This window comes from Aptenodytes patagonicus, chromosome Z (assembly GCF_965638725.1).
Source record: "Aptenodytes patagonicus chromosome Z, bAptPat1.pri.cur, whole genome shotgun sequence".
Lineage (NCBI taxonomy): Eukaryota > Metazoa > Chordata > Aves > Sphenisciformes > Spheniscidae > Aptenodytes > Aptenodytes patagonicus.
Window position 1 is genome coordinate 1,444,934 of NC_134982.1, and position 15,736 is coordinate 1,460,669.

The 15,736-nt window shown below is 43.8% G+C and overlaps 1 protein-coding gene across 1 annotated transcript in view; it reads left to right on the forward strand.

Moving 5' to 3' along the window:
- Positions 1 to 15,736, forward strand: part of LOC143172469 (transcription factor 4-like) — a 242,469-nt gene that overhangs the window by 115,413 nt on the left and 111,320 nt on the right. Inside the window, exon 6 of the mRNA XM_076361966.1 lies at positions 5,261 to 5,325. Coding sequence (XP_076218081.1) covers positions 5,261 to 5,325 — 65 coding nt within the window. The remainder of the gene's footprint in view (positions 1 to 5,260; positions 5,326 to 15,736) is intronic.

The following is a 15,736-nucleotide window of genomic DNA, read 5'->3' on the forward strand; positions in this document are numbered from 1 at the left end:
GGACAAGCCTCAAGCCAACTGTTAGCCCTGGTGCCAGGGAAGGCGTTCGGGTTTGCATCCTTCAATTAGGAGCCCAAAAAATTTCATTTAATACTACAAGCATTTTCCTTTTTATTTTTCCTTTTTTTTTTCTTTTGAAGAACAGAGTATTGAAAAGTTCTGAAAAAATAAAGAAGCTACCTGCTGGCTCCTCTGATGAAAACATGGGCAGGCTATTTTTTCTGACAAGGGCAAAAGATAGCAAGGCCTGGGAGGCTGTCCATGGGGGGCACAGGGTATATACATTCCTCCGAGAGTGAGGTGCTTATAGGTATGGGATATATAAGTGTACAATAACTTGTTTATTTCAGTGAGGTTTTTCCTCAGATAATTTATAATTCTATACAAATTTTAGCTTGATTCCTCTGCTGAAATGAGTTGGGTTTTCAAATCTCTGAGGCAAAAAAAAAAAATAGTACTGAATAATCTGTCTGTCCCTGTCAAAAGTTACTGTGCAGAGCTGGTCCTCGTGTCAGGCAGGGCCGGTGTTCGGAGACCTTCACTCACACTAGTGAGCACTGAGAGGAGTCCTGCACTCGCTCCCTGGAGTGCTCGAACCCTCTCTTTCTCGTGCAACCAAACTTAAACAAGCACAAGAAAATTTTGAATGCAAGAACTATAGATTAAGGCAGAAGTAAACTGTTTCATGGTCCTCATAACAATGCAAATAAACCCTGCTACGGCTGATAACATGTATGTGTTCATTATATACAGACAAACGTGGAACGATGAAGTTCAGCACATTCTTCAGTTGCTCAGAACTTTTTCCCAAATATGTTTGCAGCGCTCTGTTCCTCGTGTCTGGTCTGACTTCGACACTGAATTCTCCTGTAACTTGTCATTCTCTGTAGGGGAATCAATCGGGCTCCCTTCAGGATGCATTTGAGATGTTGGACATCAGAGGGAACGATCATTAATTTTCAAAAATGCTAGAAATGCAGTAATAAAATAAGAAATAGGTTTAAGCAAAATTGCAGACCTGAACAGACTGAAATTTGCAGCCATTAAAATTCCAATCCCTCATGCAATTATATTTTTTTTTTTTCCCCCCCCAGACAGGTTTCCCTTCTTCAGTCTAACCAAGAACTAAACCCCAAATGTAGGGCAGCGGAAACCTGAATTAGCACTCATCTCTCAAAAAATATGTCAAACATGAAATCAATGTAAACATTGAATTGAAGTCATTTATAGAAATAGCTTCACTTCCTTTTCTCTGCAGATGGAAAGAGTTGCCTCATGCCTCTCATTCTGCCTACCAGAAAAAAACCAAGGTGCCCTATCTCCCAGGGCAGGGGAAAAGAGAGTGGGGAATCAGATGACTTGCATTTGTGCTTTGGAAGTTGCTTAAATTTTCTACTTAATTTGATTAATTTTTCAAAGTGCACCATGGAAAGGCAAGTGGCTTCTTTATTGATCAGTTGGCAATCCTGTGCTGCTTTTATTTTCTGCAGTTAAACAAAAATGCAAACAAAATATTTACGAAGCAATCGTTTTAGTTTAGTGAAGGTAAGCAGTATTTTTTTCTAGAGGTATGTAGAAAGCAGAGACTTAAGATTCAGTGTTTGTCAGAAAACAGGAGCTGCGTGTAGTTCTTTCTTTGTCTGTCCTTTGATTGGCATGCATTGTGTCAATTAATTGAAAATATATATATATATTTACACACACGCTAAGTTATTGCCTCTGATAATAATGGAGATGCTTTTTCTGCCTTACCTAAAGAACAAGTGCATACTTGAAAGTTATTCACCAGCCTTTGTAGGTCAACTTCTTCCATGGAGCTTTGTTTCAATTGTCAGATCATAAAGCCACGGAAGGGTATAGATCGTGTTGCATGTTCGGAGTGCTGGTAACAAATGGCACATTTTAGCATTTGGTCCTCTAGGTAGGAAAAATTAATCAGATGTCTGACAAGATTTGTTATTCGTCTGTATTTCAGGCTCCTTTTTTTTTTTCTTTTTTTTTTTTCCTGGCTTACAACAAATATTACTAACGGGTACTTTTAGGTTTTAAAATATGGACAACAGTACTCCATGCAGTAAAAGACTTGAACGATTAATGCTACCCTTATGCCTCTTTTGAGTAGTTTTAGCCATGGGGCTTGGCACTGCCACCATTGTCTTTGTGCCAAAAAATATCCGCAGCGGCTGCCGCATTCTAGTACTAGAGGGTTGTCTCGAAAATTCCGCAGTGAATGCGTCGGGTGTCTACATCGCTGTAGACGCTCTTTCTTTTTTAAAACATTTAAAAAAAAAAAAAGGAGAGAGAATCTTTAGCTCTTGCAAACCTCAGAAAACGCACAGTACAGGCTGGGGTGTTCAAGTGACTGAAAATGATGCATAATGTACAGTAAACGTAGAAATTCAGGAGAAGCTTTTGTATTTGTGAGCACAAATAGTTGCTTAAAGAGCCTACTCTTGCATATTATCAGCACTCTTGCAAATTTTATTATCTGAAACAAATGTGCCAGTGAATTTTAAGCAGAAAATCAACATCAAGACTGTAGCTAATTTTAAATGGACAGTTTATACAAAAGATATTCCCCCCCCCCCAAATGAAGTGTCATTACAAAAAGTATGATAATTTCATAATTGCAGTTGATAGTGAAAATGTACGTATGTATATATTTTTAACGGTTTCTTGACTTTTTCACAAATTTCGGTTATTCTTAATCGAGAAGGCAGATTTCTAGCTGTATGTGGGAACAACAACAACAACAAAAAAATGTAATAAAGTTAAAGGCTTACACTATCAGAATGAAATGTGTTCACTCATGATCTCCAAAGCTATCTGTTTGGTGGTAAAAGTGGATGCTATAGATGAAATCTTTACAAGGAGCATAATCCTAAAAAAAAAAAAAAAAAAGTCAATCTCCTGCTGGCTGCTGTGCCGCTTTGGTACCTCACAGACTTCGACAGAGTCCTGGACGAGTGCCCATTGATGTCATGGAAACACTCAAATTACTGAGAATGATTCATGTCTATGCTGTTCTCTTATCCTCCCCCACACAAATAGAAGTAGATTTTAACCCTGACAACTTGTAATTTGCAGTGGGTTTATTTTTGTATCTGGATAAATATTTTTTAACAACTGAAATTAAGATGAGGCTGCCTGTGTCTGATACGATAGAAAAGAAGATTACCGATACCCAGGCAGCAGCGAGAAGCGCGTTCAAAGTACTTTGTGTTGCTGCTTGAACTTGGTTCCCCTCAACCCTATTTTTCTGTTTGGGATTTTTTTTTCCCCCCCGTCCTCACCGCTTGCTATTTGCATCGACATTCTGGCCCTCTTGGGGTGATGGGAAGTAGCACATGTAACTCCAGGCGTGCCAGCAAGACATTTTGTTTTCAGATCTCGGCATTGGACGACTCGGGGATTCACGATTAAAATTTCATTGTCTTTTCAATCTTGAATTATTTCTGCAAAGGCTTCCAGTACTCCAAACCTGAGGGGGGCTATGGAGTGGGTGATCCATCATTTTTGTATAACCAGATACAAGTGCTTTCAAAAGTTATTACGTGTGCCAGTGTCCTATGAATTGCAAATAAATTTTGGGGGTTCCCGTGTATAAGTAACTCCTTTATGTGGAAAACAACAAAACCAAAAACAATCGAGAAACAAAAGCAAGCTACAGAGTCTTAAATTATTATGGGGAGAAAGATGAGTGGTTTGGAATAAAAAAATCACAACAGTCAAACTTTATCAATAATACCTCTAAATGGCACTCAAACCTACTAGCTGCATTTTAAAGGAAAGGCTTGTGGGCTCAGTCAGAATGTGGCCACACCATATTGGGAATGATTAAAATTAACTCCATCATCCTTTGTCTAACGATCTGCCTCACCATGGGTTCTTTATGAAATCTGGATCGCGTGGGGAAACCTGAGGGGACGTGCCAGCTAGGGACCCCTCATCCGCTGCCTGCCTTGCTTGGGCCCCTGGAATTTGTGAGGTCGGTGGATATTGTCATTATCGTGATCTGATACTTCCAAATGCAGTTAAAGGACGTTTTTTAATGGCTTCGGTAGGTGTATCAGCACAGCGGCTTTATCTCGGCGGCGCAGGGTTTGGTGTAGGGCTGTCACCACATCTCTCGTACGCGGGGGTATGCAGCCGCGTGAACCTGGCTTCTAGGTGCAGAGGTGTCCCCGGCATTGCTGGGCGTTGCACACAGAGATAAACTGAGCATCTGGTCCCTAGTAACTGGTACTGTGTGTTGTGGGTTTTATGTCCCAGCCTATAATAAAAACTTTAATTTTATGAGTGATTTTTACTGTGTTCCTGGATGTTTTGTTAGATAATACCTCCCCCCCTCCCGTGATTATCCTCACCATAAGGGTGGTCTTTTAGTGTCAATATGTTTTGTATCAGCCCTCTTGACTGCTCTTTGTCTCCGGAGCACGTGGTGCAGTGCTGCTCAGCCATGACTTAATGCTTTGCAGAAACCACCTCTTCCCTTCTTGATTTCGCTCGAGTCTGGCCATTCAAACCTGAAAGAACCTTTATTTTCCTTTGTAAATATGGCATAACTGTAACCGGTACTGCAAGTCAGGCTGTTGGATCTGAGTGTTAAAGGCTTCCTGGGAAAAAAGGAGGGGAAAAAAAAAAAAAAGTACTTAGGGCTGGCAGAGAGTCTTGGCAGTCATTGGGCCCCCGTTCAAGTCCCAGCGCCGCTGGGGCAGCCCCAATGTTGGTAGCGAATGGCAAATTCCCAATCAGTGTCTCTTTCCCAGGTGTAAATTCCATCATCACCTTGATCATGGGGGAATTTGCTCCTGGGGAAGAGAGCGGGGAGCGGCATCCCCAGCAGCTCCTGGGCGAAGCTGGCCGTCCGGAGAGCCGGTGAGGGACTCGCCATGCCCCCCGCGCGGTGGTGGGACAGGTAGGGTGCCTGGGTGCTCAGCCCCCGAGCCAGAGAGGAGGCACGCAGGAGGTCTGCTCACACCTTCAGCCAGCCGGTGGAAGCCCGTTAAATCCTGGTTCCAGGCAGCGTGTGGAGCGGCGCAGCTGAGATTAGGAAGTTTATTTCACATCACCATCCTCAGTGTGAAAAAGTGTTAATCCCTTTCTGTTGCCTACATGCGTTACGCAGTCAGCAGTGCCTATTTTACATATGTAAACAGCACTAGGAAAATGTGGTGAACATCATCTAAAACGCTTGGAGAAGCTATATATATCTGTTTATATCTGTTATACATCTATTTTTTTTTTTTTTTGTTAACAGGTAAAACAGAAAGGGGTTCATACTCATCATATGGAAGAGATTCGAATTTACAGGGTTGCCACCAGGTAAGTAAAAGTCTGCTCAGCAGAGGGGTTGTGATAAATACTCTGATGAATGAGGTTTGCTTCTTAAAGTTGTACATCTTGGGGATAGGCTCCGTCATAAACGGCGATGGCTGCAGATGTGCATTTCTCAGAAATGGGCTCTATTTGCAAATGCAGGTTTTAAAGCTCCTGCCTGAGCTTTTCTAGCCAGGATACAGTTACTGGAGACTATGAGTACTTGGGTTGACCTAATACCGCCCTAGTCAGAGCTGCTGTGAACTATTGATTATTGTCCCTTGCAACAATGCCGCACTGTTCAGCATGTCAGGTCTTCCCAACAGCACAACTTCAGAAATTACAGAAGTGGAAACACACCGCAGAGCTTGTGTCAGCCCCTAGCTTTGGATGGCTACTGCAATAAATTATAGTTTTCATAGAATCTGTATGATGTTGTGTGAAAACAAGGTTGTATTGAGGGATAAAAATGTCTGTGAAAATATGATTTGTTGTCCCTTTTTGTTTCTGAATTGTTTTTGGCTGGAAGTCAAGGCCAGCAGGCTAACAGCAAAGCCGTCTCAAGGGAAGCATGCGTGAGCTAGAAAAATAAGAGTAGTTTAATTAAATAATAAAATGCCAATGTAATACAAAGGTATAGCATGTGTGTGTGTGTGCCTCTCTGCGCTTTGCATTTGCATACTTTTAATTCTCCAGAGAAAGTCTGAGTCTAAAAATACTATCAATAGTCAAAAGTCTGTGCTTTGTTTCAAGACAATTGATTTTTTTTAAAAGACCCTTTCTTTTTAATTTCAGTAGCAATATTAATTGTGTGTTTAAATTCATTTTGTTCTTGAAGAGTGCTAGGCTTCCTTTCCTTTTCTAAGTGCAGTAGCTTTGCACTTTGGAAAACTATTGAAAGAATTTAATAGCCTTCTTAATATTCAAAGCTTTATACCATTCAAATCTGCCAGGGGAAAAAAAAAGCAACCAACAAAATGCATATTATTTCCCTATAGGAAAGGGAAATACTTGATCCCTTCTTTCCTTTCGTATGTCCGTGTTCTTTAATAATGAGAGGAAACAGCCTATTCTTACGGGTTTTTTTTTGTTTTTGTTGGGGTTTTTTTTGAAACATTTAGTGTAGAAAAATGAAACCATTTGAGCAATTAAACAGAAATGTCTGTTCGCAGTGCGCACGTGTATGCCATCAGGAGTGTCTGGAGGCTGGGGCTGTGCTCTCGGCCGGCTGTCGCGGCGTGCCCCTTCCCTCCGCAGCCCTGCGTGTGCCGGGGCGCATCCCGGCCCCTGTGCCTGGACGGACTCCCGCGGGCGGACAGATGGACGGACGGGCGCAGCCGTCGGGCGCAGGGGAAGCATCCCGGGAACGCGAGCGGCGGCGGTGGCAGGGAGCTGGGCCGTGAGCCCCGCGCCCCTGCTGCAAAGCTGTGGGCTCCCGCGCGGGGCCCTGCCTGCGGGTCTGGTTTCGGAGGTGGAGGCAGGGTTGGGGCAGGCTGGGGGAGCCGGCGGCTGGCGGCAGCTTCCCCGCGCAGGTGGCGATGGGGCCCCTTCCGCTGGCCGGCGCGGAGCTGCTCTGCTTTGCCCCCTCTGCTAACAGGGCCGGCGTGAGCCCGGAGGGAGGTGAGGTTTGCTCCGCTGCCGGAGGGGCCCCTGCGCTTGCCAGTCGTCGTCCGCATTGTTTGAGTTTTGGGGACGTTTCCTGTGCGAAGTTTTGCATGCTGAGCGTGGACTGGGAGAGGCGACAAGGGGAGGCTGCTTTGCCTTCCTTAAAGCACATGTTTAATTCCATGTGGAACAAACTGAAAGGATACAGAGCTGCTCACTGGTGAAGGTTTACAAGCTAAGCCTTGAAAGTAAACTTAGTGAGGCACTGAACGTTCACATACGTAACTCTTTAGCGAGTCGATAAGCGACTTACTGATTTCACTTGCAATAACCAGCACAGATAAGTGCAGAAGATCACATGTGTAACCCTACCCTCACCTGATCCAAAACAATCTGCAGTCGCTCTTAATTAATTTTAGGAGCTATTTCTAGCTAGTCCTCTTTGCTTTAAAATCTTTGTATGCTTTTGCTTTCTATTGTTAGGAGATAGCAGGATGTGTTTGTGTCCCCAGTGCTTGCACACCGTTGGGGATGTTGTCCTCAGTGTGTAGTAGCACCCATCCAAAGGTGAGACCCGTCTCCTCTGCAGCTCCAGCCTCCTGGAGATCCCACTCTGCTGCTCTCTTGGGTCTGCTCTGGTTTCCTATTTCACCTGAAAAAGTACCTTTGCTGCGTTTTGCTTTTAGTTTTTCTTTCAGTCTTACTGTGTTCGAATGATCTCGTGATACTGCAAGTAAGTTAGAAATTGTTTCCGAGTTCGAAATGGCATTACACCTAAATAAATTATATGGTCTATATATGCCTTGTGCGTGGAGCCTTAATGCGACTCATACTGCGGCCTCTTTGCGCACACCCATATCTGTGAATATCTGCAGGGTACAGATGTGTATTTTCCTTAACTTGGGAGTAAAAAGTTAATCTTGGAAACTAAGGGCAGAGGTGCAGCTGTAGGTTTGAGAAGACAGTTTGCCGTAAACAGGTAATTTTTTCTTAAGCATCCTCAGCTTTATGTCCCAGCCAAAGCGAGGCAGCGTTTTGCACAGGCTCTCGGGGGTAGTGGAGAGGGACCTGGTTCCAGATATCCCCAGTGTCAAATGATACGGAAATGACTCGGTGTGATGTTACTGCAGCATCACCGCACCTGCGGTGCTGGGAGCCGGGAGGGGTTGGGGCAGCTCGGATCAGTCCCGTGGGGACGGCTGGCGGGAGCTGTGGGCCCCCACCCAGCCCTGCTCGTGCCATGCCACCGCCTGGCTTGGCCTCCCTCGGCCAAGTGACAGATCAGCAAACAGCTGAAACCCCTCGTGGGGAACTGCCGGGTAATTGCCATAACGAGGATGGTTGCCTGCAGAAACAGGCAGCACGGTTTTCGCCTTGTCTTTTCATGCAGCACCAACCACCTGCAGTAGAAGTCCACACGCTGCTCCTGCTCGCCAGACTTCTCTTCTGGTCCAGAACGCAGGAGAGGACAAACCTGAAAGTGCCAATGAGCTCTAGCCTTTCGGCGAGCTCCTTCGTATCGCGTGAAAAAGAGGATAAGCCCCAACGGGCAGTGCAAACCGGGGAGATGCTGAGCACCGCAGTGCCGCTGCCTGTCCTCTGTGCTGGGGAATACGGTCTGTCAAGATACCGGACAAAAAGCCAACATTTATTCCAGTAAACAAGCCAATGACTGTGGTTGTAGTATGAGAGTTAATGCATTTTTTTCCCTGAATGATAGCATTGAGTAATTATTTTTTATACTTTGGTGGACCAATTCTGGAGTTTCCTCAGAATTCAGTTGGTACAGACATGGTCAGCTCTCTGCATGGATCCTTGATAGTATCTACGTGGCAGCGCCCTGTGGCTGTGTAGGGTCAATGAACTGATGGAGAAAACCCTACCTACCCACTCTCCTTTTCTGTGGAGAAAGAATTCATGAAAATTTGAGGAATATTAGGAAGATATTACAAAAAGAGTGCAAATAATAAAAATTCTAATCCATGGAATAGGGTCTTTCTTTCTACCATACGCATCCACTTTCTTGAAGCGTAATGGAAAAGTGGGTGAAGCAGATGACCAGTGCCCAGACAGGAAGGAGAAAAAATATTTCTAAAACAAGAATCTCTCAAATTCCTGAAAGGTACAGAAGGAATAATGCTTAATGCCGAGGCTGGACCATCTGTTGTCTGTTCTCCAGGCTGCAGAACTATCAGGACCCACCAAATTATTAACCATTATGAACCTTCAGGCTTAAAAGAAAATTAAAAGCTACAAGCCTATTGCAAGATTTCTAGGATCTGCTTTCACACGTATTGAGAAAGTTTAGCTTATCTAGACAGAAGATATTGAAGAAAACTCGGTGAATTCCAAAGGAAATATTGGTGGTGATATTGCGGATCGTTGAGAATCCCCTGAAGCCTTGGGTTATCCAAGGGACTGGAGTAGCGGCAGTAGCTGTGTGAGCTCCTTTTTCCTAAACCCAGGAGGAGCGTGCAGATTTTGTTGATTTCTGAAAGGTAAATTGCTACCTCCAGATGTGATGCATTGCTCTCTGTAGATGAGTTCCTGGAACAATTAAGGAAAACTAAATACCTAACGATATTGAACTTGCTACCTATTAATCTTCTGGTAGGAAAAAAACCAACAACCTCTCTTCACACAAATAGCAGCAATGATCTGAGGTTTCATCCCCGCGCTGTTTTCACACCAATGAGAGAAGAGGTCAGATACACAGCAACCCATTTACTTTGAGATGATTTTTATTTCCGAGCCTAGGGCCCAATTGGGCTTTCACTGAAAACCACAGCAAATACAACACTGATTACAGTGGGAATGGAAGAAAGCTCATCTTGGGAACTATTTAATTCCATTAGAGAGAAGTCATCTAAGAAACATGTACCGAAGTTGTTGTCAAGACACTTTTGAAACACTGGCTTCATTGAAGTTAATGACAGAAATCTCATTTCATTCAGTGAAGTCAGGATTTTGCATGTTGTCTTAATTCTGTGCTACTTACCATTTCCCCAAAGATCGATTTTTTTTATATTGTGCTGGTTTTGGGGGGGATTAGCAAGGCAATAGTAGTAGTAAAAAAAAGCGTACCTACTTGATTTCTCTAACTTTGTTCTGGTTTCCTGTATTAGTCTGTATTATTGGTTGGGTACTCTGGTCGTAAGTAAGGGTCTGCACGTGGTAATGAAGAGCAATGCATCTGCTTCTTCATTCAAAGAGCTTCATGTAAATCAGCACTGTGAAGAGGTAAAGGCAGAAAGAGCTGGAAGAAATTATTTGGCAGGTAGAACTGAGCATCAGCCGCTTGGCTGCCTCAGCGGTTGCAGGGCAGGGGCTGCTGCAAGGGTGTGCCCGAGCGTCGCGGTGGGAGCAGGGAGACGCTCCAGAGGAAATGTGAGCCGGAGGCTCAGCTTGTGTAAGTCACCGTGCCTCGGTTTCCCACCGACAGCTAAAAATGAGGGGCTGTGTTAATTCTACAGTGTATATAAAACACTGGTATTCCTTAGTGCAAGAGGATCTGGATACACAAAATACTGTTATTAGACTAATGGTAACGTGTGCTGCTTACAGTAGTGTGGTTCCACTAATCGGTTAATAGTCGGTGAGACCGACTTTGAGTAATCCAGAGCTAGTGAGCTTTTCTGAGCAATAGTTAATTCAAAAAAGCAATGAATAAAGAGAACTGTAAAATGAGCTTGATGGCCAGAAAACATACACCGTAGATTTCCAAGGCAACGCATGAGATTGTATGTGGGAATAAATTAGACAGTCCTTTGAAAATTTGGATTATGCCTTTTTGGCAAATGCATAGTAACAGATACTTAGCTTTTAAGGTGTTTTAACTTGAAGCAAAATTCCCAAATCCTAAGGTGACTTGTTTTTACTACTAAGTCTTTTAGAAAGTGAGTCTAAATGTTGGTTTTGGATGTACTGATTTACTTCATGTTCAAGAAATACTCTCGGAGGCCAGTTGGAACCATCCCACTGTTAAAAGCTGACTCTGGAATGAAGTGTTAAGGTAAAAGCTAGTGGAGTTGTACAAGCTCAGCCAGCCTTTTTTTTTTTTTTTTTTTTTTTTTTTTAAATAAAACACAACTGCTACCAAAATATAATAAACTTTATCCAGATTGAGATCATATCTACTAGCCTTCAGCTTGATTCAAGATACCATGGTAAAGAGAAAGGCCAACCACCAGAATGACATAGGCATGATGTTTAACTTTGGTTTTATCGCAGCTTCAGTTCAAACAAGCAGCATTAGAGGCTGCAACAAAATGGCTCCTTCGTGCATTTACAATGCCGTAAGCATCCGAGGGCAGTCCGCCCAAACCTGCAGCAGCCCTGTGGCTTTCCAGGATTTCCTGAGGGACCGTATCGGTAGCAATTTATTCAAGGAATCCAGATCAGAAAGGAGTAGGCTCTGAGATCCTGAGAAGTCAGAGTCCAGACTGGCAGGACAGTGTTTCTGCAGAGACCACCTCTGCACCGTAACACGTGTATCATTTAACTTGCCTCTTCTCTGTCTTCCTTTCAGTACTTTTTCTGACTCCTCTCTTCCTCCTTGCTTTCCTGTGCTCCCTTCTCTGACTCCAAAACCTCCACCCCACCCCGTCCCTCTGGAAGCAGTGGTGTGGGTTTCCAGGAGGCTTATGATCAAGGGCACAGCAGGCTGCCGTGGCAAATGAACGTGCCAGTTCTGGACTGAGGTTTCTAGAAACTCATTTAAAAGTTCGTGCAGACCCAACCGGAGTTCAGCCTTCTTGTAGCTGCTAATGTTTTCCTGTATCCTCTCCCATTGGATCTGACTCCAAATATTTGTTGGACATTGCAGTCTCCTTACAGACGCTACACGCTCTTTCCTGATGTCCCTCCTCCTGTGTGGTCGTGGATCCTCTCTCCTTTACCTCCGACTCTTACTCCCCTGTCCCTCTGTGATGGGTGAGAGGAGCCTTTGGCATGTGATGGGGCCTGTGGCCCCCTCTGCATTCAGCTGGGACAGCCAAGGTGCTTTTTCAGGTTTTCTCATTAGATGCACGTGGCATTTTATGCTCTGTGTGTCATAGCTCGCTCCAGGGGGAGAAGTCATTGGCTTTTTCTCCTTGAGCAGGTGGTCGCGTGGCCAGCACGCTCCCTGCTTCCCTCCTGTCCCATCCCTTTCTGTCCCCCACCTACAATAGCAGGCTGAATGTTTCCCACGGAGGAAGGCAAGGAAAGCCTTGGATTTTAATTTTTGAATGTTTGTGGCTCAGTGAGCGTAGTGGAGGGAGGATACGACATACCTTTGACAGAGATTTTGTATAGAAGTAACAGAAATATCGCTGGAAAACTTGAAAGAGTGTAATGGAAATGAAAGACACAGGCGGCTTCTGCAGCAAGTGCATATGGATTAACTCAGCCCAGCTGCCCGTGCCCGCCTGTCTGTGTGTCCAGTAAGGCTGTAAATCCTTGCATAACGCTGCTGTTCTCATGCTGAGAAGGGAATGGACAGAAATAGCTATTGCCCATTTTCTTTTTTCTTCCAGAAGTGCTGGGACTTCCTTTTTCTGCTGTGAATTATTGAATTGTTGCAACATCTCTAATTATATGAAGAGGAGTTCAGCAAAGACAGAAGGGGAAAAAAAAAGCAGGAGGGATTATCTTTTTATCTGATATGTACTTTTAAAAGGTCCTTCTTCAGCGCTTCATTCAGCATGAGATTGAGACTAATGCATATTCTGAAATCAGGCTTCCGATTTAAGCTGCTAAAGAATAACTATTACAAAAATAACCCTGGTAGCATCGCACAGGGGCCTCCTGCATCTCAGAGACCTCACCAGTGAACGCACGAGTGCTGCCCCGTGCATTCAAATGCTCTTGGTTTTCTTGAATTTGATCAGCAACATGTTCTTCAATATCTTGCAGAGCACTGTGGGGGTTTGCTTTCTTTTTACCTGTTTTGTGCGCTGCCCACCTTTTCATAGTAAACAATAAAAAAGACGGTATCGTGACTGCAGACGGGGAAGGTGTGAACCGAGGTGGTGTGTGTGTGTGTGTCTGCGCACGGAGCTGCTGCGCGCTGAACTGCTTCTAATTTGTACTTTGTTCATGAATGTCAGGGCAAAGAATCTTTCCGTTTTATTGGTATTGTATACAATAAGTTATTAAATTTCATCTCTGTAATACACCTGCAGTAAAATAACAAAACATTACTGCACTTAAGGAACATGTGTGTGTGTTGCAGTGTTCCACCCCTCCCTTCCAAACAGCTGCTTACGGATTTCAAGATCCATTGTATATATTCCCTAGAGCCCACCTCTAATAATCGAGACACATCTGCCATTGCAGTATTATAGGCATATGTAGTTTTATTGAAAACTATACCTGTATATAAAAAAATTAAATAACTCCTACCTCAATTAAATTGGCAAGCTACCTTTTCTGAAGTTCATATTGCAGACCTCTGGAGACACAGCGAGTTCATTTTATTCTTCTGTTACAAATTACTTAGTATTTTTTGCTTAGTCAAATAACTAGGTTTTCTCACATTTTGATGACAAGATTCCTTTGCCTGTAGTAATTTCTCCTTTGTTCACCCTCCCTATAAAAAACACACAAATGCTGTACTACAGTGATAAAAGATACCTAATGTACCAAGGAATTTAGGTTCCTACGAAGTCTGTTGCTAATCCATTTTTTGTGATAGATGTGCAGTGTCAATGCCCTTAACAAAAGCTCCAGCGCTTTGTTTATTTGCTTTTAAGTATTTGAACACTGACTTCTTGACTGGGCGATATGTACTTACCAGCCACAGCTGTGTGTGGATGTGATGTGCTCCATAGGAAACACGGTACAAAATAGAATTATGCTGTATTGTATGTATAGCCTTTGGCTAAAGTAAATGCAAAGAGAAAGAGCTCCTTGCCCCTAGAGTCCAAAATTCCTCCTCGGTGGTTACAGCCGTACTAACCTCTTGTGTAGGTATAATCTTGCAGGTGGGGTAAGGAGATGGAGTAGGTGGACTCTGAATCTGGCTTTCCCTGACTTCATCCGTACACGTTCCTTCCTGCCCCGAGGACAAAGGATCAATGTGAATGGATAAAATTCTGGCTACCGTGAGGTCGGTGGCAGAGGTCCCACTGAGCTCAGTGGGGCTGGAAAGCAGAATTTTGCCTGGTAACTTCTGTGGTAATTTATAGTTGGAGAAGATTCACCTCTGTCGTTTCTGCTCGAGCATCTTGCGTTGGGAGGTGGAATCATTGCTCCTGCTCCAGAAATTAGTTCTAGCGCCCATAAACTATCCTCCTGTGATCGTGGGCACATTGTGGACTAATGTTTTTGATGTTACAGCACTAAAATAATGACATAAGAGATAAAATTTCCATGTTAATCAAATGTATTAAAGGAACAGACTTAAGTTCAGATGTCTGAATGGCTCATTTAGTAGAATTCCTCATGCATCTAGAAAGACACGGTTTCATTGTCCATATCATAATTGAAGAAATGCTAAAACCCAACACTGCAATTTAGTGGTAAAAGGAGTGCTTTTCTCTTAGCCCTTTGGATCAAATGTTAAGCTGAGGGCTATTTTATTGGAAGTGAGCATTCCAAGGGCACCTTTCTGGAGCTTATAACCTGGCAACAGAATAACACTGCGATTTGTAATGTGCAATAATAGGTTTATGTTGTGGTTGAGTGCTAATAGGAGCTTGGTTTGCCTTCGCGGTCGCTGCACTCTGACTTTCTGTGCTATCGTGAATGCGATAAAAAGGGGAATGATGCTTGCCTGCAGTTGTACCGTGGCAGGTTGTGGGCTCGCTGTGCTGCATGTTTCTGGTTCAGGTCTGGTCAGTGTTTGATGAAGACCTCCAGCAAAAAAGCAGGCTGTGCTTTGACTAATTCTGGCAATTTTCAGGACTCAGAATTGACCATTGAGTGCCGCGACGTACAAGGGTGATAGCTGGGGATGCTCTCCTTGGCATATAAGGTATGGTTTGGCAGGTTTTGCTAATATAAATGCATAAACCCTAAAAAGCAAAAAATTGGTCCAGTGAAATAATAGCTGAAACCATTTTCATTGCATACTTGGTGAGAATGGTGGCATTTATCAACCATTCATTGCTTTCTCCAAAGATGACAGTCTTCTATGTAGCCGTGTGTTCACGTCTCGGTGGTGAACTACCTGTTCCTTTCCCTGGCTCCATTAATAAGCCTTGTTCTTTCTGAATCACTCACATAACGAGCCTTCTAGGCCCATTAGATAATCCAGTTCAGCTCAGCTGCAAGGTAGTGACAGTTCAAGCAAGTTCTGAAGAAAAATTATCACTTTTTGGACTATCAGAAATTCTTATCAGTGTGATGATTGTGAGGACGAGGGTGTAGTCTCACTAAAAACACTAAAGCTTTAGAGCTTTACTCACAGAATCATTGAGGTTGGCACCTCTGGAGGTCACCTCGTCCAACCCCCTGCTCAAGCAGGAGCAGCTCAAGCAGGCTGCCCAGGACCAAGTCCAGATGGGTTTTGAATATCTCCAAGGATGGAAACTCCACAACCTCTCCAGGCAAGCTCTTCCACTGTTTGACTACCCTCACAGTAAAAAAGTGTTTTCTTGTGTTTAAGTGGAATTTCCATATTCCAGGCTGTGCCCGTTGCCTCAGTTATCAAGTGGTTTGGGTCACTGGCTTCCAGAGGGTTCAGTAAATCTCCAACTTTCACTGGCAATTTTATGCAAACACAGAGAGAGAAGGAGGAGCTCATGTGCATGCAGTGTGTACGCACACGTACACAACACGCATACGCAGCACATACGCATGTTTAGATATTACAAAGGATTGTGATAGA